Below are 23,052 nucleotides of genomic sequence, written 5' to 3'. Positions count from 1 at the left end.
ATTGAAAGGCTTCTCTAGGCCTCATTTTTCTTCTATTCCACATTAGCATTTAGGCTATTCATTGTAAAGTGTCAAGACTTCCGGAAGATATCATCATTACACTACCTGGTTATAGATCTAGAGAGCAGTATGCAGTGATAACCTATTCTGCTTGCAAACTGTCATCTAATCATCTTCCATTCCTCAACTGTGCTCCAAATAGATTACTATGTCTGTCTCTTTCTGAATGGTTGGAACCAGAGGCTAAACATCACCATTTTAATCACTAAATCAGTTGTCTTGAGCTCATTTCTATATTCTATGCTGAGTTCATTCCAGTGGAGTCAATTAACATAAAAAAATAATATTAATAGCACTCCAAGAAGCTGTGGAGAACTATAGCAGAGTCCTGTGGATGGGTGATGAGGATGGGTGGATTCAATCCATTGGCAGTCTATGTTTTGAAAATAATTGGATTTATTTTTTTGTAAACTAATGTTTGCAGGTTGAAGTCTGCACCAAATATGCCTGTGTGAAAAGTAATGGAACCCAAATCACCACTGTAGAAGATACCCCAAGTGATATACCAACACCCACAATTCATGGCATCACTTCAAGGTAAAATTTTTTGCCAGTTAATCTAAAGAGCTGATCATAAACAATGAGAGTTAAAATCAAAGATTTCATCCCAACAATGACAATCTCATTTAAAAAGTTGACATAAAAATCTGTGTAAATCAGGGGGCACTTGAGTGGCTCAGTCAGTTAGGCATCAGACTCTTGATTTCGGCTCAGGTCATGGTTTTAGGGTTGTGAGATTGAGCCCTGTGTTGGGCTCTGCACTGGGCGTGGAGCCTACTTAAGATTCTCTTTCTCTCCCTCTGCCTCTTCACCCCCACCCACAAAAATCTGTAAATCAAAATTTTTGTATAATTAGGTATTGATCTTCACCGGACGCATCATCTAAGTTTTAATGTCCCTGATTTTCCAGATTTACTTCCCTTTATTTAGTAACCTGTGAACAAATGCTTAAATGCACAAAAGATTTTCTGTATTTAAATGTGTCCTTAAGTGAATCCTTTGGTAATGCAAAGAATATAATTTTAGTTAGATTAACTACCTTCTAAATTAATCTCTTTGAAAAAAATAGATTTACATATATCAGATTGCACTAAAGCTAGAAACATCTGTAAAAAAAGAGGGGAGATAATCTTTAGATAACCATTACCAACTTTATCAGATTCTTGGTAGGATCTCCATTTGTTGCTGAGAAATGACCATAGTTTGAAAGTGAGTCTCTTTTCAATTCAAGTTACAATAATAGTAATAAAAAGATCTAACATCAAGTTTCCCAAACCAAAAGTGAGATGACAATTTTCTTCCCTCTACATCAGTCTGAGGCTAGAGAAAGAAATCTGAGTGCTCCCACATCATACTTTTTCCCCGCCAAATGTATCACCCTTCACCTTTACACATACACACACACACATCCCACATACACACACTGACCAAAATAATCTTATAAGAGATTTCAATTCTGAAGGATTCCTTTGCAACATATTAACGTTTCTAGGTCTTTTTAAAAATCCATTTAAAAATATCTGTACTAGAACTAAAGATTAAAATAATAGAAAAACCCAAGTAATTGAATGCTTAGCTGTTCAGGGCAAAAATTGTATCTTGTCTCCTTGAATACATCTTTTATCCAACACATGATAGATACTTATCTAATTTCAGATGTGCTAATTAATTGATAATCCTGTCAGCAGATTTTCCCCACTTATACACAGAATTGCCTACTCTGCAGAGGCAAAATAGTCAAATGAAAAAGGTACCAGCAGATATATTTGTGGCTGTAATTATATAAAAAGAAAAAGTAATACAAAAAATGTATAAGGCATGATTTTAAATTTTCAAAGTTCCAGTCCACTGTAGAGACACTGCCCTAAAACAAATGTTTATAGAATAATGTGAAACACACTACAATATATGTTTATAATATGCAGGAAAGACATAAAGAGAAAAACGCCAAACTCTACCCAGGATTATCAGTGAAGGCATCATGAAAGATGCAACATTTGAGTCCAGTCAAAGAACTCAAGGAAGAATTATAGTTAGGTGGGTGGATATTGTCAAATTTCTTGTCTGTTAGCATCCTCATGACTCAAGCCCAGGTGAATGGCATAAAGAATATGTCTTAAATTACATATTCAGATGTAGCTAAAAATCTGTAAGCTTTATTAGAAATTAAACAAATGCTCATATGTGTCTGTTCCTAGGATACTTTTTTCCTTTAAAAAGATTCCTACAGTTAATAGCAGAAGAAAAGTATTTTTTAGTTGTGGTTAAAATTTATCCTCAAATATACTAAGTTGATGGCAAAAACATTAAAAAGGGTGTTATACAACAAGAACAAGGAAAATGATGGAGCAGACAACAGAAGAGAGATTTCAACACAATTTTGGAAGCAATATTTGGCAAGGAGAAGCAAATGACTTAGTGCAGTGGAGAATATTTTACAACAAAGTGTTGTTTGGTAGAGGGAGATAATGACACAAAACAGACTAATTTGCCCTGCAGAGAACCTCAGTGTCTGAGCACTTATAAACTTTAAAGATAGTAAAGAAGAGGAAGATGGGTTAAGGTTCAAAGCTGGAATCATGGGATTAGTAAAAGTCTGAAAAAAAGTGGTTGGGAACTATAATTAGTCAGGATTCTCCAGAGAAACAGAACCCCAAACTGAAGACCCAGGAAAGCTGGTGCTGTAGTCTCTCAAAGGTTTGAGGGGCAGGGGAGCCAATGGTGTAAATTCCAGTTCAAAGCTGAGAGCAGAAAACCTATGTCTTAGCTCAAGGAGTCAGGCAAAGAAAGGGAATTTCCCCTTCCTCAACCTTTCTGTTCTATTCAGACCCTCAACTGATTGGGTAGTGCCCACCTACATGGGGTAGGCAATCTGCTTAACCAAGTCCACCATTTCAAATGCTAATCTCCTCAGAAACAACCTCACAGATAAACCCAGAAATAATGTTTATCCAAATATCTGGGCACCTTGTGGCTCAGTCAAGTTGATGCATAAAATTAACCATCAAAAAATTCAAGGTTCCTCACCACCATATTATGCAGGCAGATATCTACTTCTCTTGCTCCATCTGGCATATTCCACTCCCAGGAGACCAAAAGTGTATTCTCTGGAGAAACAAACAGAGATTCCTAGGAATTAAGACTACCTAGGTACAGTGGAAAGCTGGGATGTTTTAGCAAAGCTAAAACTCATGATCAAGTGGAAGACTACAATTGGACTGATGAAAGCCTTCTTTGCCTTCCCTGGCACTGTTCTCAAAAACAAATATTGTGAGAAGAATGTTGAAATCTCCAAATATAATTGTGGGCTTATCTATTTCTTTTTTAGAACTATCAGTTTTTAGCCCCATGTATTTTGATGCTTTATTATTAGGTGCGTACACGTTCAGGATTGCTCTGTCTTGGTAAATTGATTCTTTCATCATTGTTTAATATTCTTTTGCTTTCCTGATAATTTTCTCATTATCAAGCATAGTTTGTCTGATACTCATATAGCTACTTCAGCTTTCTTTTGATTTGTGTGATTCTGAGTGATTTTGGATTGTTTCCTGGACATTTTAAATATTAGTTTGTGATAATTTGAGTCCTGTTAAAAATTTGAAGGTTGAAGTTTTAGTTTGTTTCATTTAGCAGGTAATCATCTGGTTAGCTTCAGACTGCAAATTCTGTCTTGCCTTGTGTGCTCAGTGGTTCCAATTTTAGCTCATTTTTCAAAAGTTTTGCTATGCTGCTTCATGTCTGCTCCATGCATGCACCTTTCAGTGGCTAATCTGGTATTTGTTTGGGGGATTATGTAATGGTTCAGGTCTCAAAGTCTTTGCTGTAATGCTCAGATTTCCTTTGCATGGGAAGCAACCAGGCACGTATAGTTTGAAGTTGAGTCAGGACTTGTGTTGGTTCATACACAGAATTAGAGGATCAGCTAGCTTTCCCTTCTCTGGGATTTCTCCCACATTTTTCAGATCCCTTGTACTTCCTCTGTGGGATTGGCTAGATAAGACATGGTTTCTCTTGGAATTTTAGCTTTCCAAGTTATCTTACATTTTATATAAATGAGGCTGTGTTGGGGGCAATAAGATGAGAGAAAATAGAAGGAAAAACAGGGATACCCTCCCACACACCATTTATGGAACACAGGGGCCCCTTTTCCTAGTTCCTCTGTTCAGAAAGAGATTTTTCTTGGGATTTTAGATTCTCATTTGACCAGGACTGCTATAGTACAGCTCCTTGACTAGAATCATCCTCAGAGCAGGGTCCAGAGGAAAAAAAAGAAAAAACAAAACAGGGATTTCCCTCACACCTTCTGGGTTGTAAGGCCTTTTTGTACTCTGGCCAGAAAGATAGGGCTTTCTTGCCCAGTGCACAGTTCCACACTGGGGCTGCTCTTGAGTTAAAATGGGAAATGAAAGAGGGGAAACTATGACAAATTCATCCTTACATGCTTTTTTTTTTTTTTTTCAAGTTTTGGCTCCCGTCCTTATCTGCCTCTACTGTTAACTTTTCAGAATCCTTGGTTGTTTGCTTCTTGTAATTCCTGCACACTCTTTAGTGTTGGTCAGTCAGAGAGAAATGTTTACTCCATATTGGCCAGCCACAGAAAGTCCCTCTCACCACATATATATTTTTTTAATTCTAATCCCTTTGGCAACCTTATTTCCTTTTTTAAAAAAGATTTTATTTATTTATTTTTAGGGGAGGGGGCAGGGGCAGAGGGAGAAGGAATCTCAAGCAGACTCCCCACTGAGCAGGAGCTCGGTGCAAGCAGGATCCTGAGATCATGACCTGAGCTGAAACAAGAGTCAGACGCTTAACTGACTGGGCCACCCAGGCATCCCAACTTTATTTCCTTTTTGTTGTTTTTCTCTTTCTTTCATTCTTCCTTCCTTCCTCGCTTCCTTTTTTTTTTGTTAAAAATCTAGAAAAACCTTGACAGAAATCATTCACAACCAAATATTGGCAAGAAAAATCTTTCCTTTCTAAAAATGATTCATCATAGAAGAGCAACATTTTCCAAAGGCAAGACTCTAATGAGCAGCCATGGGCTGCCAAGCCCTTAATCAAAATTACACTAACACCAAAGCCGTTAGCCTCCTATGTGCATGTTATTGTTTGTGTAATTTTATTATACTTCTGGCAATGTATACTTGTTAGTTATGTTTTTATTTTGGTTCAAAAAAGTCTTTTTTGTATTAGCGATGGGCAAAATCAAATGAGAAATTCTTCCAGAAAAATGTCAGTAGACTGAGTTAACTTCAATAGCACTTAAAATGATTTGGTTTCTAATAAGACACATATTTGTTAGATTCTCTGTATATTTTTGGTAGGACACAATAGTAAGTAACATTTAACTTTCATATATTTTAATAACATATACAGATAGTATATCAGGCTGTTTGGTTATATGCATGGAACGCACCAACTCATCTTTGTCTTTGGCCTTAACTTATGCCTTCTGACATTTATAGCACAAGCACTTATGCATGTTTTTCCTATTATATATAAACCAAAGACGCTATAGAACACAATGCTGTGGGGCGCCTGGGTGGCTCAGTTGGTTGCGCGACTGCCTTCGGCTCAGGTCATGATCCTGGAGTCCCTGGATCGGGTCCCACATCGGGCTCCCTGCTCGGCGGGGAGTCTGCTTCTCCCTCTGACCCTCCTCCCTCTCATGCTCTCTGTCTCTCATTCTCTCTCGCAAATAAATAAAATCTTAAAAAAAAAAAAATTTAAGAACACAATGCTGAAAGATCACATGAGCCCTTCTAGTTCTGTATGCTGCTCCTTCAGAAACAAACTCTGTTTCTACATCACATTTTCCGTACTTGTCATATTATCATCAGCTGCTTCTATATCCCAAAAGAATACTAACTAGTGATCAATAGCCCAGACATGTTTGGCCATGGCCTACACGTGCCCTGGGTAGTTCATTTATTTGCCTTGGTGGATTTGCTAGAGTGGAATTTAATCAATAGTTAATTCATTAATTCTGGTCCTTGAGAATGTAGGGTCTATGCTGGGTGAAGATAGCTGGCTGGCTTTGGCTTGGACTAAAATATGACAAACAGGAGAGCTGACAGCTTCACTGGGTGCTGGGCTGCCTGGAAAGTTTACTTGTTCTCTATATATAGATAAGCTAAAAAAAATAAAAGAACATAAACAAGAAAGCGATTTTATTAGTTACTGCTAGTATTCCAAAATGCATGATTTCCAGGGGTGAGAGTCAAAGGAGAGCAGAGAAAGCACACAGATCATGTCTTTCATTTTCTTTAATTGGAAACCATGGCAGTGTTTTCAGCTCCAGACCAGTTCAAGGCTGTATTATTGATGAGGAGTCTGTGGTATAATGTCTTTGTAGCATTTGCAAATAATTGTTTGAAAATTTGCCTGAAGCTACTGAATGATATAAATGATATTTTTACATACCAACTTTTCAGAAGCCTTTATGATAGCAACGCAGGCTGTGTGTCTTTAAATGAAGGTTAAACCACTATCATCATTTATAAATCCCTTTATATTTTCAAATTACTTAGTTTGGGGTTGAAAATAGCAAAAGAGGTTATAGCTTATGGAAAAAGAATTTTCCTCTTTTTGCCTCATCAAATTTGAGGTGAAATTTTGAGGCCTCTATTTTTTTTTTAGAGTATGACTTTTTTTTGTATTATCAGAGAATCTCTTCTACCCTTAATTTTCCCTTTCTGAGTTTTTTCAGTGACTGAAGTAAAATTTTGTATTTTATATGTAAAAAAAGATTTTTTTTTTCTTTTTTTTAATAGAGAGACTGTTGGGCTGTAGATGTAATATGTTAAATCAAGTCGTCTTCACCCGTATTTTAAACTCCCTCCCTCACCAATATGGACAACTGGAGACACATTTTAATTTGGATTGGAACTTTCTGTTAGAGTCTTTCTTTCTTTTCTTTTTTTGAAGTGGGCTCTATGCCTAACATGGGCTCAGACTCACAACCCTAACATCAAGAGTGGCATATTCTACCAACTGAGCCAGCCAGGTGCCCCACTGTTAGTCTTTGAAGGATATGGGAAGACCTCTTGAAAGAGATCATTTGAAGTATATTTACTACTGTTGTACAGATACAATCAAGTCTTATAATTCAGCAATTATTATCTTAATGGCTAGTGAGTTCTGATAACAGACACACTGTTTGATTAAAAGACCTTGTAGAATATCGAGCTTTTTCTTAAGACTGCCATCAATACCCGCCATTTCCTCAGCAACCTCTCTTTCCCAAACTCCTTTAACTTCTGTAACTCTGGCAGCTTCTGCTCAGTCCCTGAGGTAGACTGTGTGGATTTCAGCAAAGTCCAGCTCTTCCTAATTCACTTTGGCTTTTAACTGCCACACTGTCCCCCATGCTCTGAATACTCATCCTTTCTTTTGTTGGGTCCATTCCAAATCCATTTATTCACTGTGGGTGTCCTGAACAGAAAGACTCTCCCTCCTAATCAGGTAGGTTAAATATCACAGTTTGGGTCATTCTGACGTCTCAAAGACCTCTGGCCCTGTTTTCTCCCCACACTCTAGCCTCATGTATGCAGTTGTCCACTGATTTTCTGTAATGCTCTCCGCCCACCACTTCCACCACCTCAAGCTTCAGCAGTTCATTCTCACCTAACTCATCATCTTTTCCAACAGCCATTGTCACAAATGCACCACCACCTGTGTATTATCACAGACAGCGATCTTTGAATTTTTTAATCCCCTGAGTCGACTAAATACCAATTTTAGTATGTTTTGTTTTGAAGCATCATCTTACATGTGTTCCTCCTCTCCATTTCCACCACCACCACACTGGTTCATGTTTTTATCGTTTAAGTTTATGTAACCAGTTTATGTAGCTGTCTTAACTCAATGGGATACGAAGAGGTAAAGTCTTTGCTCTTTGCCCACTACTTGCCGCCTTAAACATAATCCTTTGGTTGTCCTCTCCTCAACTCTTGAAAGCCTCTCAGAAACATCTTATGGGTTTTGAATTATTTTTAGTTATGAGTCTCACCTTGGTAATTAAGATTCATGATCAAGTATTAAGAAGTCTTTTCTGTCTCCAGCAAAATATTAAGCTCATGTCTGGTTCAAAGATTCTACCATGTCACAGGCTCAGCTTGATCACACCTTGCCCATTCCCTTCTTCTTGCTCTTTCCTTCCTGTCCCCTTTAATCCAGTGTGTCTCCTCTCAATGTTATTATTTCACTGCCATCACTGAGTGGCCACCAAAGCCCTCCACGTGTCAGGTGGTACTTTCCTGGACAATTGTGTTTCCCCTGCAAGGTCCCAGGAGGATCTCCACATAGCCAAGTTCCCTGACATGAGGGTTGCCCTCGAGAGCAGATCTGTTGTGGTGCCAACAGAGTAGGACATCCCAAGAACTCATCTTGCTGGAGTCTCCTCTTCCTAGAAGGCTGTCATCATGAGCAGTGTACCTTCAAGCTGGCTCAAGCCTAGCTGGATTGCAGGGCATCTCATGGCTCAGGAGAAGCTCACTGATCTGTGCCATGTGGTATTCTTCATTTTACCATTCCATTGCAGCTGCTATGGATAATACCTAGCCATCAGGATTCTTTAATCTCTCTCTGAAGGAAAGCACTTTTTCTTTGCTTATATAGACTGTCAAGCTCCATGTCAAGCTGTTTCCAACTCCCTACTATCCTCCGGGGACAGCAACAGAATAGATTTAGACATTTCTGCATCTCAGTAAGTTCCAACCATGAGAAACAAGTGCTTCCAATTTCTCTGCTTCCAGTTTCTCTAAGTGACATGTTTTGAATGCCTTCTTTAGCCTCGCGTATGTTTTTAGCGGAAGTTAAGGGGGGATTTGATGTCACTCTTCACTAAGTAAATAACTCCTTTTTTACTCCTTGCCTCAGAAACCTCCAGTGGCTTTCCAACACACTCAAAAACAGATCCAGTTATTTCTGTGTTGGACAAAATCCTACATCATCTGCAAACCCCCATCCCAGCCTCCTGACACCCATCTGATCTTATTTTCCAACATTCTATCTGTTGTGCAGTCCAGTCCAGTCCTGTTAGATTCACTGGCTCTTCAACAAGCCAAGCACATTGTTGCCTCTGTTTCCTCTGCTCAGAAGCTCCTCTGGGCTTCCCACATCCCTTCTTTCAAATTTCTGCATGGAAGAACTGGGCTTTCTCAGACCACCAACCTGACATATGATATACTTATGTGTTTCTTTACTGTCCCTCTTCTCCAAGAAAAATCTAAGTTTTATGCAAAAAGGGGCTCTGTCTTGTTTGCTGATGAATATAGAGCAGTGCCTTGCATATCGGAGGCATTTAATAAATATTCACTAAATATTTAGTGAGAGTTTCTAAAACTCTCCTAGTATTCTTTTTATTTTTGGTTGTTTTAGGTGATGGGTCAATGTTAAAGAGCAGTTTTATCCTCAGAAATCAATAGAATCTTGATGTTCCCTTTAGAAATGAAATACCACTTTTAAATGGAGGAACTCAGTATCTGTCATCCTGTTTGGAGCTGTAGTTCAAATTCCTATACAAGAGGGAAACCCCATTCAACATTCTTTTGTACTTGAGTTACTAGTGTATCTCACTGACATTTCTGTCTACCCCAGGTCTCTTCTACTCTAACCTGTCAGGTTATTAATTCTAATGGGGCTTTATATTCTGGTAGTGACAACATTGCACAATCATACTATTTCACTATCGAACTCAGCATGGTATCTGAGGGACTCCATAAACTTTTTTCTTTTGTTCAGATTTCCCTCCTTTATTGCTAAGTAGCTTATTCATTCATCAAATTGGTTACATTACTCTTTGATACACACGTAGGATGATTCCCACCCCTTACTTTTGCTTATGTTGATTTTCCTGCCATTTTTTTCCCATCCGCATTTCCAAATTCAAGTCCACAGCCATTTGTCCTATGAGACCCTCACTGTTTAGTCTAGAAGACAGTGATCTTTGCTTATGTGTTTTTATAATATCTGTAGCCCAAACACATTTAAACACTTGACTTTCCATTGCTGTATTACATTTACATGCTTCATGTATGCATGTTTTATATCAACTATTACCCAAGGGCACACATTTCATCTTTTGATTTTTCACCTATTACAAGTTATGCTAAACGTTCTAATAGATAATTAAATATTCAAAAACTCGATTTGAGAGATGAGAGTTAATATTGTCATCATACAACATTTATTTAATCCTATATTAAAAGTTACCTGATCGTTTGTAATAGCCATAATCTAGAAGAACTTAAGTGTTACATAAATAATTGACAGAAATAACCAAGTTGAATAGAGGGAAAAAAAAGGTCTTTGTAAACATGATCAGGGTATCTAGATCCACAATCTAGATTGATATCTTAAGGTATATGAAGATTTTTTTCCTTTGGCTCAAACATGAACATTTTGACAAAATGTAATAAAATATTAGAATAAAATGTTAAAGAGTGCCAGTGGGAACCATAATTCTTCATAAAAATTCTGTCTGACCTGTAACATGTTAATATTCACCTGTATAAGGGTAGGTGATAAAGAAATGATTTTTCCCCTACTCCTTTCTATCCTCAATGTTATTTTGTACTTCTCAAAGTAAGAATTGAAAGTGATGATTATTGTGGTGGTGGCCACAGTAGTATATAGTTGTAACAGAAGTAGAATAGTAAATCTACGAACAACGTGACATAATTAAAAAAAAAATAATTCCAACTAAAATGCCCAAACAATCAATGAATCCATGTATCAAAATATGTGTAGATATAGTGGTTTTCATCAGAAACTTTATTAAGGTAGCTTAAATTTTAGTCCCTAGCGTTCTGGGAGTTAAATAAACTCCAATCATGACTTTATGAACAAATCAACCCAAAAAATTCATTCAAGGACTTACAGTTGGTTTATTTTTCTGCATGAGCATACAACCTTGACTAATCTATACCAAAAAGCTTCAGCTTGTTTCCCCAATATTTAACGTTCATTCCTATGGTGTAAGAATGTTTCTTCTATTTTATTTATAAACATTAAAGGAATGAAACCATCAATCCAGTTAATAATGGTGCATATTTCTCAGAGATGTCTTTCATTCAAATCAGCAACCAAAAGATTTCTCAGTGTATTCTCTTTGGTTCTTTTTTTTTTTTTAAGATTTTATTTATTTATTTGAGAGAGAGAGAATGAGAGACAGAGAGCATGAGAGGGAGGAGGGTCAGAGGGAGAAGCAGACTCCCTGCCAAGCAGGGAGCCCGATGTGGGACTCGATCCCGGAACTCCAGGATCATGACCTGAGCCAAAGGCAGTTGCTTAACCAACTGAGCCACCCAGGCGCCCTATACTCTTTGGTTCTAATGAGAGATGTATAGGTGTTAAACTCATTACTCTTCTTTGATCATTTACCTTCATGTACCTGTCTCAGATCCTCAAAAGCAAAACTGTTCATGTTATCATTAAAAATATAAGCAGTCTCACTTCACACCTATTCTCTGCTAGAAGAAGTTACAATGGTGTGGTATTCTACATGGTGTTTTCTAGACTTTACTAATTCACCGGCTTTTGTAGAAAAGTCAGACCCTTGAATGTCACTTAAATGTAGTCTTTCCTATAGTTGAATATGCAGTGAATACAAAAGAGGTATCTGGAAAATGTGGAATTAATTTTGAGAGTCGGATGAAGACCTTAGAATAATAATGCTGACTATACAAGTCACCTATGAAACTGTTCTCTTGTAGGTGACATTAATTTCCTCTCTACAGAGTCTTATTAGTGAATGTGTTATGTTTGTACCCCCAAGAAAATGAAATAATTTTCTTTTTTTTTTTTTTAGCAGTCTATTAAAATGTCAAGGTTTATCTTGACTGCTGCTTTTTAATGTAAATGTTTGGGCTTCATTGAATTCCTAATATATGATGTCACTTGGAATTCTGATAGGGTCCAGTAGTTTTGCCTGTAAAGATGTATTTCTTCTTAAAATGAAAGATATAACAAAAATACCATTTAACACAGTGACAGAAAAGTGGTCACATAAGTTATTGTAAGATTTTTATTGTAAAAATACTTTAAAGTACAGGGACTAAGTTTCTGTGTGCTTGCTCTCCTCCAAAGTATCTACTGGAATGTATTCTATGTAAAAATGCCCTATAACTATTTCTAATTGGTTAATTGTTATAGTTGGAAATTGTAGAATTATAAAAATAGAATTAATCTTGAATGTCAAAGTTCCACCCCTTTTTTGAAAATAATGAGAATAAAAATAATTATTATTTTACATTTACTTAGTGTTTTACGTTTAGTAGGCTTTCTATGCCATGCTAAATTACAAGAATATGTCATATCCAAATCTCTGGGGCTTTATTAAAATTTTTAACTATTCTGCTCATAGAGTTTATTTTTAAAATGCTAAAGATAGTACAGGTGTGTAATCTAGGCTGTATCATTTCTGGCAAGTAGTCCTAAGTGCAGAGTTAAAGTTCTATAGCATTAACCCGAAAATAAATCATTTTACTCAGGGTTGATTCCTAGTGGACAGCTTGATGTTATGATTTCATTTATTTCAACAAATGAAATACTAATAGATCATTGAAAGTGCAATAAAGTTTTGGTCAGATATTATGCCCTTATTGTATACCAACCTCCCCCCAGAAAAGTATACTCATATTTAAAATGAAATTGTTGCTCAACTTTTAAGAATCAAGCATCCCTGAGAATATGATGATGTGAAGATACTTGTTATGGGAATTCCCAATCCTATATTTCTTACCACAAAACAAACCAACTATGATATTTAAAGAATTATTGGAGGGGCACCTGGGTGGCTCAGTAGGTTAAGGATCTGCCTTCAGCTCAGGTCATGATCTCAGGGTCCTGGGATCCAGCCCCATTTAGGGCTCCCTGCTCAGCGGGGAGTCTGCTTCTCCCTTTCACTCTGCCCCTCCCACCCCTGCTCATGTGCTCTTTCTCTCTGTCTCAAATAAATAATCTTTTAAAAAAAAGAATTATTAGAGAAACAAATCTGTTTGTGTCAGTCAAAAATCAAGATATGTCAAAGTAAAGTGTATTTGTAGGGATTTTATATCAGGTTTATCACTTGATATAATTTATAAATAATAAATTTATCATTTTTTTTTTACCAATTGGTAAGTTTTTCCGCTGATAACAAGATTTTGTCAATTTGGGCATTTATTTTGGCTAAAAGTAACAAGACACCCAACAACAGAGGCTTAAGTTCCAGAGATTGTAAATTGTTGCTTGCATTGGTTCAGCTGCACCAAATAACATGGTGGCCTCTCTTGGTGATTATGATCTTTCTCAAGTGGCTGCAAGATGATTGCTATAGTTGCAGACATCATGTTTAACAAAAAAAGAAAAGGGGCAGGTGATGGCTGTGCCAAGAAAGCTGAAATTGGCTAGGAACCTTCAGAGGCCCCCACTGTGGTTTTCTAGCGCATATCTATGAGCAGCTATGTGTGAGCTAGGAAAGGAAGGCAAAAGAGAAGGTGATTTTAAGTAGAGATGAGGTCTGCCACATGTTCTAATTTCCACCTTATTTACCACCTTATCATATTACTTGTGTCTTACTTTTCCTAATCCAACCAAATTCTTCTGTTGGTTTTCCTGATTAGACAGAACAATGGTACTTTCTTCTTGTCTCTATAATTTAAAGTGGGAGATCACTGGACTCCTGTCATGTGTTATCCTCCCAAAAGCTACATGGTTTTCATCGATTCTCTAAACATATTTTATGGTAGTGGCATCTATGAGCATACATATATTAATATATATATTCTTTTGCTTCAGCTTCTTAATTAAGAAGTTATTGACAAAATGGACCTTTTGACGAATCTGGGAGATTAACTGAAAGTATGTGAGGCTGAGAGCACTGATGTTAAATATTGTCTTTTCAGAGGTATTGATTATTCTATCCATTGCAGATCCCTTCAAGTTGATTGGCTGTCTCCAGGGAAGTCAAATGGCATTATCCTCGGATATGATGTCTTACGTAAAACATGGCATTCATGCCCTAAAACTCAGAAGTTAAGGAAGGACCACAGTGGTGAGCTCTGCAAGGCAGTGAAGTGTCAAAAACCTAAAACTATCTGTGGAGAGAGGTGCTATTCTCCAGAAGCTCAGGTATATCTTCTCATATGAGTCAGTGAAATATATTTTTCTCGCTAAACACTCCAGGTGAAATCACTTGCTTCTTAAACCATGGTTTGTCATGATCAATTTTTCCACTAGTCTATCAGGGAAGACCCCGTGGAAAAGAAAGGATGCTTATAAAAATCCTCTCATCCTCATGAGCATCTTAGCCTTCTCATTTTTCATCATCTTCATAGGAAATATTAGTTTATTGAAATGGTAAGGAACTCCCAAATTTGTATTTGATTGAATGACTTGAATTTTCCTTACAACATATCCATTCAGCTACAAGTGCCTGTTTGTTTACATGACACTGATGAGTAACTGTGAGCAGTACCTTCCATGGTTTGTCAGAAATATTTTAAAATTATGGCCATTTGCAGATTAATGTTCATATTAGTTGCAGTTTAGGAATCAGATCAATAGCACAGCCAGACAGAGGAGTTTGTAAATGGCTTTTATTGACAAATGATGCAGAAAATCCTTACTTTGAAGGTAGGATTTCATCTAATGAAATAATGTTCCTATTTGTCAACAAGAACATCACACATTTAATGACTAAAGCTGTTACTAAATTCAAAAGATTCACTGCAAAAAGACACAGTAATTAAGAAAGTGAGTTGTTGAAGCAATAGGGATCAAAATACAAATTATTATAGCCGACACTGACCAAGCAGTGGCTATCATCTAGGAAATGTTATAAAACTAGCAGTTACTAACTATACATTTTTGACACTTAGGCTCCAGAATTGCCATTATGCCTAACTTTTACATTATTTTAGGCCATTAAATGTACACAATGAATCATGGAACACTACATCAAAAAACTAATGATGTAATGTATGGTGATTAACATAACAATAAAAAACTAAAAAAATTTAAAGAATTAAAAAATAAATGTACACTATCTGATGAACGTACCTCCATAAAATAAAATTAAATTAAAGATTTTTGAAGGAAAAAATGCTGGAATAAATTTGCCCATTAAAAATGTTCCTTAGGCGGGGTGCCTGGGTGGCTCAGTCAAGCATCTGCCTTCGGCTCAGGTCATGATCACAGGGTCCTGGGATCGAGCCCCACATGGGGCTCCCTGCTCCGCAGGAAGCCCGCTTCTCCCTTTCCCACTCCCCCTGCTTGTGTTCCCTCTCTCGCTGTGTCTCTCTCTGTCAAATAAATAAATAAATAAAAATGTTCTCTAGGAGAAAGAAAGAAATCTTTTATGTATTAAGCAAAGGCTTATTTTTATTTTAAGGATTAAGGACATACACAGGTATTGACAGTTAAAGAGAGTAAAGGAAGTCAATTAAAAATCTCTAAAGAAAGCAGTTGTTTGTAAATTTCTGTTTAGAGTTAACTATGAATATATATTTCTTGGGTGAGAAGTTAGAAAGAGTTAGAAAAGAGACTGAGAATTTTTTGGCTAAATCACCACAAATATCAGGAGGATCTGAAACACATATGCAAAATTTACCATGTATTCAAACCCCAGTGAACATTAGACCTGGAAGGCTTGTTAAAACACGGATTGCAGGTCCCACCCCCAGAAACTCTGATTTGGTAAATCATGGGTGGAGTGTGAAAATTTGCATTTCTAACATGTTCCCAGGTGATGCCTTTGCATCTGTTCCAGGAACCATATTTTGAGAATCACTAGATTACAGACTTGCTTTAGGAAACTATAGAACAAGGAAAAGGCTATTTATATATTAGGTACACATTTATCAACTCAAGTTATTGGAATTTCCATGTATGTTTTCTGAGTTCAGTTTTCAGTTCTCGAAAACTGAATTAGAAGATTAAGAAATATTCTGTTTATGTGGAGAACTCCCAAGAGGAATAATTGCTTGAACATGTCACTTTGGGGACCCACAAATGATCTAAACCCAAGGGCACTAGAAAAAATTTACAAGTTTCATGTGGCTAAAGGAGTCTGAGAATGGCAATGGAAGGATGGAGTGAACCAGTTCTAATGGGTCAACACTAAATAAACATTCCAGTGAAAATTCCACAAGAAAATGATAAGGACTAGAGAAGCTTGCTGAAGAAAAAGGCTAGATGTGCTTCAGTGTCTAGAAATGCACTTTATGAGAATTGGGCTTTAACAAATGCTTTAAGACCACACAACAAAGAGCAAGATTAGGTCACTGTCATAAAACAAGAAGAAGGTATGCATTGTTTTACCCTGAAAACAAAAATGACCAGCATCCTTAAATCCCAAATAAACACATAACAATTTTTTGCTTAAGTCTTAAACATGGGGCATAATTTCAAAATTTACTTTTCGCACAGAGTATGGCATTAAAGAGAAGGATCACCCAGTTTATCTTTGGCATTAGACTAATTTTGAATCCTCACTGCTAATAACTAAATACAGAAAAGGAAATTCATTACAGTTGGTTTAACATGGCTACCTGAGAAACCACAGGAGTATACTTATTTAAGAGCCCTATTTCTTTGTTCATTGGTAATTTTTAAAAAATTAATGAAGTCTATGCCAATGGTGTTTTGAGGACTTAGTCCATGTTCTACCACCTTATATTGAGCTTGATTCACAAGTTGGTGCAAGCTAGAAATAGCAATGTGCAAAATGGAAAAAGAGAAACCTCTAAATAGTGGTTGATTTTGCCTGCCACAGGAAGCTTCTATCTAATTAAAGTGACTTATGCCAAGTATAGGTTCTGAGGCTACTTTTCAGCAACTATTTAGCATTTGATTTGTTATATATACAGAGTGTCAGTCTCTCAGACCTCAAGTGCATGCAAATAATTATTTGATTGTTCAAGCACATAATTTCTTCTATAGCTCCTGGAAAAAATACATTGTTAAAAGGGCTTTTCAAAATTAATTTCCATATAAATTTCTTTTTTTTAATATGGTGGCCTATGACATATACATATATATGTATCACACACACACACACACACACACATATATATGTAAATGTTAGACTTTGTTGAGATTGCCTTGTCTGAAGATTGGGTTCGTAAATAAGTGATCATATAAATTATAAGGAAAAGGCTATTTATTAAAAAAAAAAGTTCAATGAGAGATAGTTTTCCATAAACGTATTTTCAAATTAAACAATCATTAAAATAAAAACGTATATATGAAGGCAATTGTTCATTTACAATTCTAAGTCTTCTTTATATTGGGAGCACTGACATTCAAAGGAGAATTCATATTTATAGAGTGTGATAACAGAGCACAAAGCATGATTGAAGTCTAAAAAAGCTACATTGTATCAAATAGCGTATATAGAATTTAAATGATGCTGGGAAAATGCATTTTTCAAACTTTTGAATTTTTATCCGTAATAGACTACATTTGGTCTCAGGTTAAGGCCTATTAGAATATAATTGTATCACATGAGATATGACGGTATATTACTTTTAATTAAACTGATATTTCTTTAACCCAATTCCCACCTTCAGGTTTGTTGTAATGGAGTTCTCTATGACCCCCAGCCTGGGCACCACTGCTGTGAAGAGAAGTATATCCCATTCGTTTTGAATTCAACTGTGGTTTGTTGTGGTGGCCGGATACAAGAGGCTCAACCAAATCATCACTGCTGCTCTGGGTATTACACTAGAATTCTACCAGGTGAGGATCATTTCCAGGTGTGCTCAGTGTTGGGGAGCAAGAATTCCTGTCCTCTTTAAGGTCCTTCTAGCTGGACTAAAATCAAATTGACAGGTGACAGATTAACAGGAGAAAATCAAATTTAATACTGTGCCTACAAGGAATCCACACAAATATGGAAATTCCAAAGGCAGTCAGACAAATGAAGTCTATATGTTATTCTGAACTAAGGGGAAGGGGGGAGGGACCTGGGACATCAGAGGAAAGGAATGTACTTCATAGAGTGATAAGAAGAAAAGCAGGTATTTGGTAATTAGATGTTTGCCCTGCCATACAGATGGGTCACTCAGATGAAATTTATCTCTGCTAATGACCCTTAATCTGGGGAAGACCCCCAATTTGGATTCTTCTATGTAGTTAAGGGAAGAGTAAAAGTTTCTCTTCAGTCTGCACGGTCTCAATTGCCTTTAGCTCAAAATAATCTTCTTGCCATTGTGGTCCATCTTGGGCAGCTGCCCTTGGCCCTTACATCAGTAATCTGGGAACCTGAAAAAGCCAACACATGATATGCCTGTCAACTATTTTAAGCACCTCCTCAGCAAAAATTTAATGACTAACACATAACCAATGGCCTGCTTTAAATATCATTTCTTCTTTTAGCTTTGTTGAAATCTAAGCAAGACTAGGTAGATATTAAAAGAGAGGGAATACAAGGGACTTACAGTATCTATCACATAAGGAAATATTTCAAGACCTGGGAACTCCCTTTATTTTGTGACTTTATTTCATTCACATGGCTAAATATTTTCACCATAAATTCTGTGAATTTCTAAGTGTTCCACTCCATGAAGCCATTCTTCATTTCCTCCATTTCTATTCTGAACTATGCAGGCATTGTCCCTGGATGGATTATAAACATAAATTCCATTTATCAGAGACTAGTCCATGTCAGCCTAGGTAGGGCAGAAAGAGGGTTGCCGTAAAGAATAGCAAACAGGGATTTTTCCCTCCTTAACCTTTTTTTTTTTCTTGTATTAGCTGACTGAATAAGCACTGTCCAAATTTCAACTACACAAAACAATATAATTGAGAATAAAGATAATAACAGTTGGTATTTATAAAACACAAAGTCTCTGGCACACTCTGTATTTAAAGGTTTCACATATGATACCTTGGGTACTTTTCACAACTGTAGGAGACTGATATTTTATCTAAAGTTTATAAATAAGGAAACAGATTCAGAAAGGATCAGTAACAAAGCCAGATTCAGATAGGTGGGAGTGGAAGAGCTGAAGGGCACATCTCAGCGTTTCTTTCCAAAATCCATGCTCAACACTACTTACTCTTTTTTTTAATCTGTTATTTATTATTTTTTCCAAGTTTTTATTTAAATTCCAGTTAGTTAACATGCAGTGTAATATTAGTTTCAGGTGTAGAATATAGTGATTCATCACTTACATATAATACCTGGTGCTCATCACAAGCGCCCTCCTAATACCCATCACCCATTTAACCCATTCCCCCCACCCACCTCCCCTCCAGCAACCCTCAGTCTGTTCTTTATAATTAAGAATCTGTGTACCCTGATGTTTATAGCAGCATTATCAACAATAGCCATATTATGGGAAGAGCCCAAATGTCCATTGACTGATGAATAGATAAGGATGTATAGAAAACTACTTAGCCATCAAAAAGAATGAAATCTTAAGGGCGCCTGGGTGGCTCAGTTGGTTAAGCGACTGCCGTCGGCTCAGGTCATGATCCTGAAGTCCCAGGATCGAGTCCCATGTCGGGCTCCCTGCTTGGTGGGGAGTCTGCTTCTCCCTCTGACCCTTTCCCCTCTCATGCTCTCTCTCATTCTCTCTCTCTTCAATAAATAAATAAAATCTTTAAAAAAAAAAAAAAAGAATGAAATCTTGCAACACCATGGATAGAGCTAAAGGGTATTATGCTAAGCAAAATAAGTCAGTCAGAGAGAGACAAATACCATAAATTTATGCCAGACATCCAGTTAATTCAGGTTATTGTTCAGTGTACCTTGTGTTTGGCATAAATACATTTATCCAAGGTATGTGAATGGAGAAATACCATATGATTTCACTCATATGTGTAATCTAAGAAACAAAACAATAGGGGAAAAAAAAGAGAAAGGCAAATATTTACTCTTATATAACCAAAATATGTTAATATGTGTTAACATAGTTTTTCAGTGACTATTTCAGACTTCTAAACATCTTCATTACCACCACTGGCAGTTACTGGTAAATATCCTGGAAAAGCCATTGACATACAGATACTTTTATAATTTAGTAACTCTTAATCAGCTAGATTTCCCAAGTAAGAAAACACAAGGAAATAAGGATTTTGTAGAAAAGAGTTAACTTCTTTATCTGGAAATCATCATGTTAGGAACTAATCAAATTCTGCCAAATGCTTTACTCTCTCAAAATAGTTTATACTTTGGGAGTTTTCTACTACATTTCCTATCTTCTTTCCCCTGCAAAAAGTTGCCCTGAAAAATATAATTAAATAGATGAGATGGGCATGTTCTGTTGTTCTCTTCTTTCTTGTTGTCCAGACCAATGGACCATACCAGGCTTTTCTCTAATTCTAACACAGAACTAAATAATAGTGGCTTTATTCCAAAGTCACATTAAAATTTCTGATGTTATGATTTGCAGTGAACTGTTTAAACTCTGAGAAAATATTCTCTGTCCCTTAACATTGATGAAAAATAATTGGTTGTGTCCATCATGACTATTAACTCTTAGATTTGTCTTTCACCTTTCTCAATCCTAACACAAAGTGTCAGATTTCAAACTAAGAAAACAATCTACCTAAAAAAAAAGAAAATTCCAAGGTGCCTGGGTGGCTCAGTGAGTTGAGTATCTGACTCTTGGTTTTGGCTCAGGTCACAATCTCAGGGTTGTGGGATCAGGCCCTGTGTTGGGCTCCATGCTCAGCACCAGAGTCTGCTTAAGACTCCCTCCCTCTTCCTTAGCCCCTCCCTGCCCTTGTGCTGTCTCCCTCTCTCTTTCTTAAAAAAAAAAATAAAGAAGAAGAAAAAAATCCAAATAAAATTTAACTCTTTTTTCCTAAAAATAAAATAAGCCATGGAAGTCCAAAAGTCATTTATTGACATTATACAAAACTTTTTAATAAGTAATTTTTGAAACAAGAATTTTCAAACCTTCATGATCTGCATATGACACATGCTCACTCAAACCTCAAACATTTTAATAACTTCCAAACTGTTGAGCATGGTCCATATTTGGATTCTTTTTAAGTAGTTCATTTTTCACAGTATTAGAATGCCTACCATGGTGTCAAGGAAAAAAAATGCAATCTCATGGGATAATCAAAGAGAGTATTTGCTGCGATTAATCTCAATGTACCTAAATGAAGAGATTATATTGTGACCTCTATCTTCAGCCAATGGTCTTTGTTAACTACTTTAACACTGTTTACATCAAGGAAGAAAGCATAGTGACCCCAAACCCATCTTGTATCTAAATGCAATTAAAATTCAATCAGTACTCTGTCAGTTCAAGGCTAAGATGGGTATAGGCATTTTGATATTTATAGATAAATCTGAAGTATTGGTTAATAATATTTACTTCATATTTTTCTCACAACTTTCCTTTATAGCACCCTACAACAAAGAGTGGCAGAGGAAAGAATGCTTATTCCACTCCCCTTTCTTTATAAATATGCTAATGACCTCAAGCTAAATGTTAATGTGGGTCATTCTTTGATAAGAATAACAATTAACTGTGAAGACTGCATGGTAGCTTTTAGAGAGAAAACATTTTCAAGCCTGTCGTGAAATAGATTCATTTTGAGAGGTTAATGAGAAGGTGACTGATCCTTGTATCTTACGTCTAATAGACCTTTTTTGAGGGAAAAAACTCAGTTTTGTTTCTCATTGATATAATCCAAATCTCTTTTTATAAAGCCTTTTCTTCTGTTAGTGACTGAATAAGAAAATACCTAAACCAATTAATATTTGTTATCCTCAAAACTGGCTTTTAAAAAAAAATGTTGGTTTTCCACAATATATATATACATAGATGTGGACACTATGTTTCTTCTAAACCACTGTTGTCCTAAATGATATTTAATTAACTGGTGCTGTCCCTCTACCATGTGGTATGTTATATTAAAGAAAGTTTGGGAAGAAGATACACTGCTCTCTGGCTGTGGAGATTTAAAAAATATGGCAACCACATTTGAGACCAAGCTTGAAAATCCTTTTACCCAGAGGAATGTAACAAGTACAATAACTTTAATGTTCACAGTAAGCTCATCCCTCCTTCATTGGCTTCTAGTAGAATCATGATGAAAAATTTAGGATTTTCTTCTGCTTATACATACCATGCTATAGGATCCTTTCACTCTCTCTCGATCTCTCTCTCTGACAAATGAATAAGTAAAATCTTAAAAAAAAAAAAAAAAGGAAAAGAAAAAAGAAAAGTGCTCCTGGGTGTCTCCCTCATTTAAGTGTCTGCCTTCAGCTCAGGTCATGATCCAAGCGGCCTGGGATGGAGTCCCACATCAGGCTCCCTGCTCAGCGGAGAGCCTGCTTCTCCCACTTCCTCTGCTGCTCCTCCTGTTTGTGCTCTCTCTCTCTGTCAAATAAATAAATAAAATCTTTAAAAAAAAAAAAAGAAAGAAAGAAGCCAGTCTCAAAAAGTTACATCCTGGGAGATTCCATTTATATGACATATGGGAAAGGACAAGCTGTGGGGATGGGGAACAAATCGGTGGTTGCCAAGGGTGATGGGTGGGAGGAGAGCGTTACTATGAAAGAATAGTATGGAATTTTGGGGGGTGATGAAACTCATTTGTATCCAAATTGTATTTTTACGTTAAAATTCATAGAATTATGCATCCCCAAAAAAGGTCAATTTTAAATGAATATTTTTTTAAATAAAAAAAATTTAAACTCATATACCTTAGAATTCTATTTCTATTCTATAAATAGGAAAAGTAAGACTTAGGAACAAGATGAAGTCACTCCCTTAGTGGAGACTGAAATTTGCACGATTAAAAATTAGATTGAGCCATTAGAGATACTATGTTATATAATAATGTGATGACTTCATACATGTAACTTAATATGCTTTTCTGGTATATTGGTAGAGCAGAAAGAAAGAAAATTTATCACCATTAAAATTACACTGAAAATTCCTATTAAAAAAAAAGCTAGCAAAAGTGTCCCAGTTAGCTGCAAGTTTGGTTCAACATCCGCAAATCAATCAAGGTGATACAATACATTAATAAAAGAAA

At 36.4% G+C, this 23,052-nt stretch overlaps 1 protein-coding gene across 1 annotated transcript in view; it reads left to right on the top strand.

Moving 5' to 3' along the window:
* Positions 1-23,052, top strand: part of USH2A (usherin) — a 602,856-nt gene that overhangs the window by 406,560 nt on the left and 173,244 nt on the right. The window contains exons 36-38 of the mRNA XM_081823209.1: positions 485-597; positions 13,977-14,175; positions 17,616-17,784. Of these exons, the coding sequence (XP_081679335.1) occupies positions 485-597; positions 13,977-14,175; positions 17,616-17,784 (481 nt within the window). The remainder of the gene's footprint in view (positions 1-484; positions 598-13,976; positions 14,176-17,615; positions 17,785-23,052) is intronic.

Source organism: Leptonychotes weddellii, chromosome 6 (genome assembly GCF_054177405.1).
Source record: "Leptonychotes weddellii isolate Sample4059 chromosome 6, ASM5417740v2, whole genome shotgun sequence".
Classification (NCBI taxonomy): Eukaryota; Metazoa; Chordata; class Mammalia; order Carnivora; family Phocidae; genus Leptonychotes; species Leptonychotes weddellii.
Note: the sequence above shows the minus strand (reverse complement) of the source record. Positions and strands in the feature narration are given on the sequence as shown.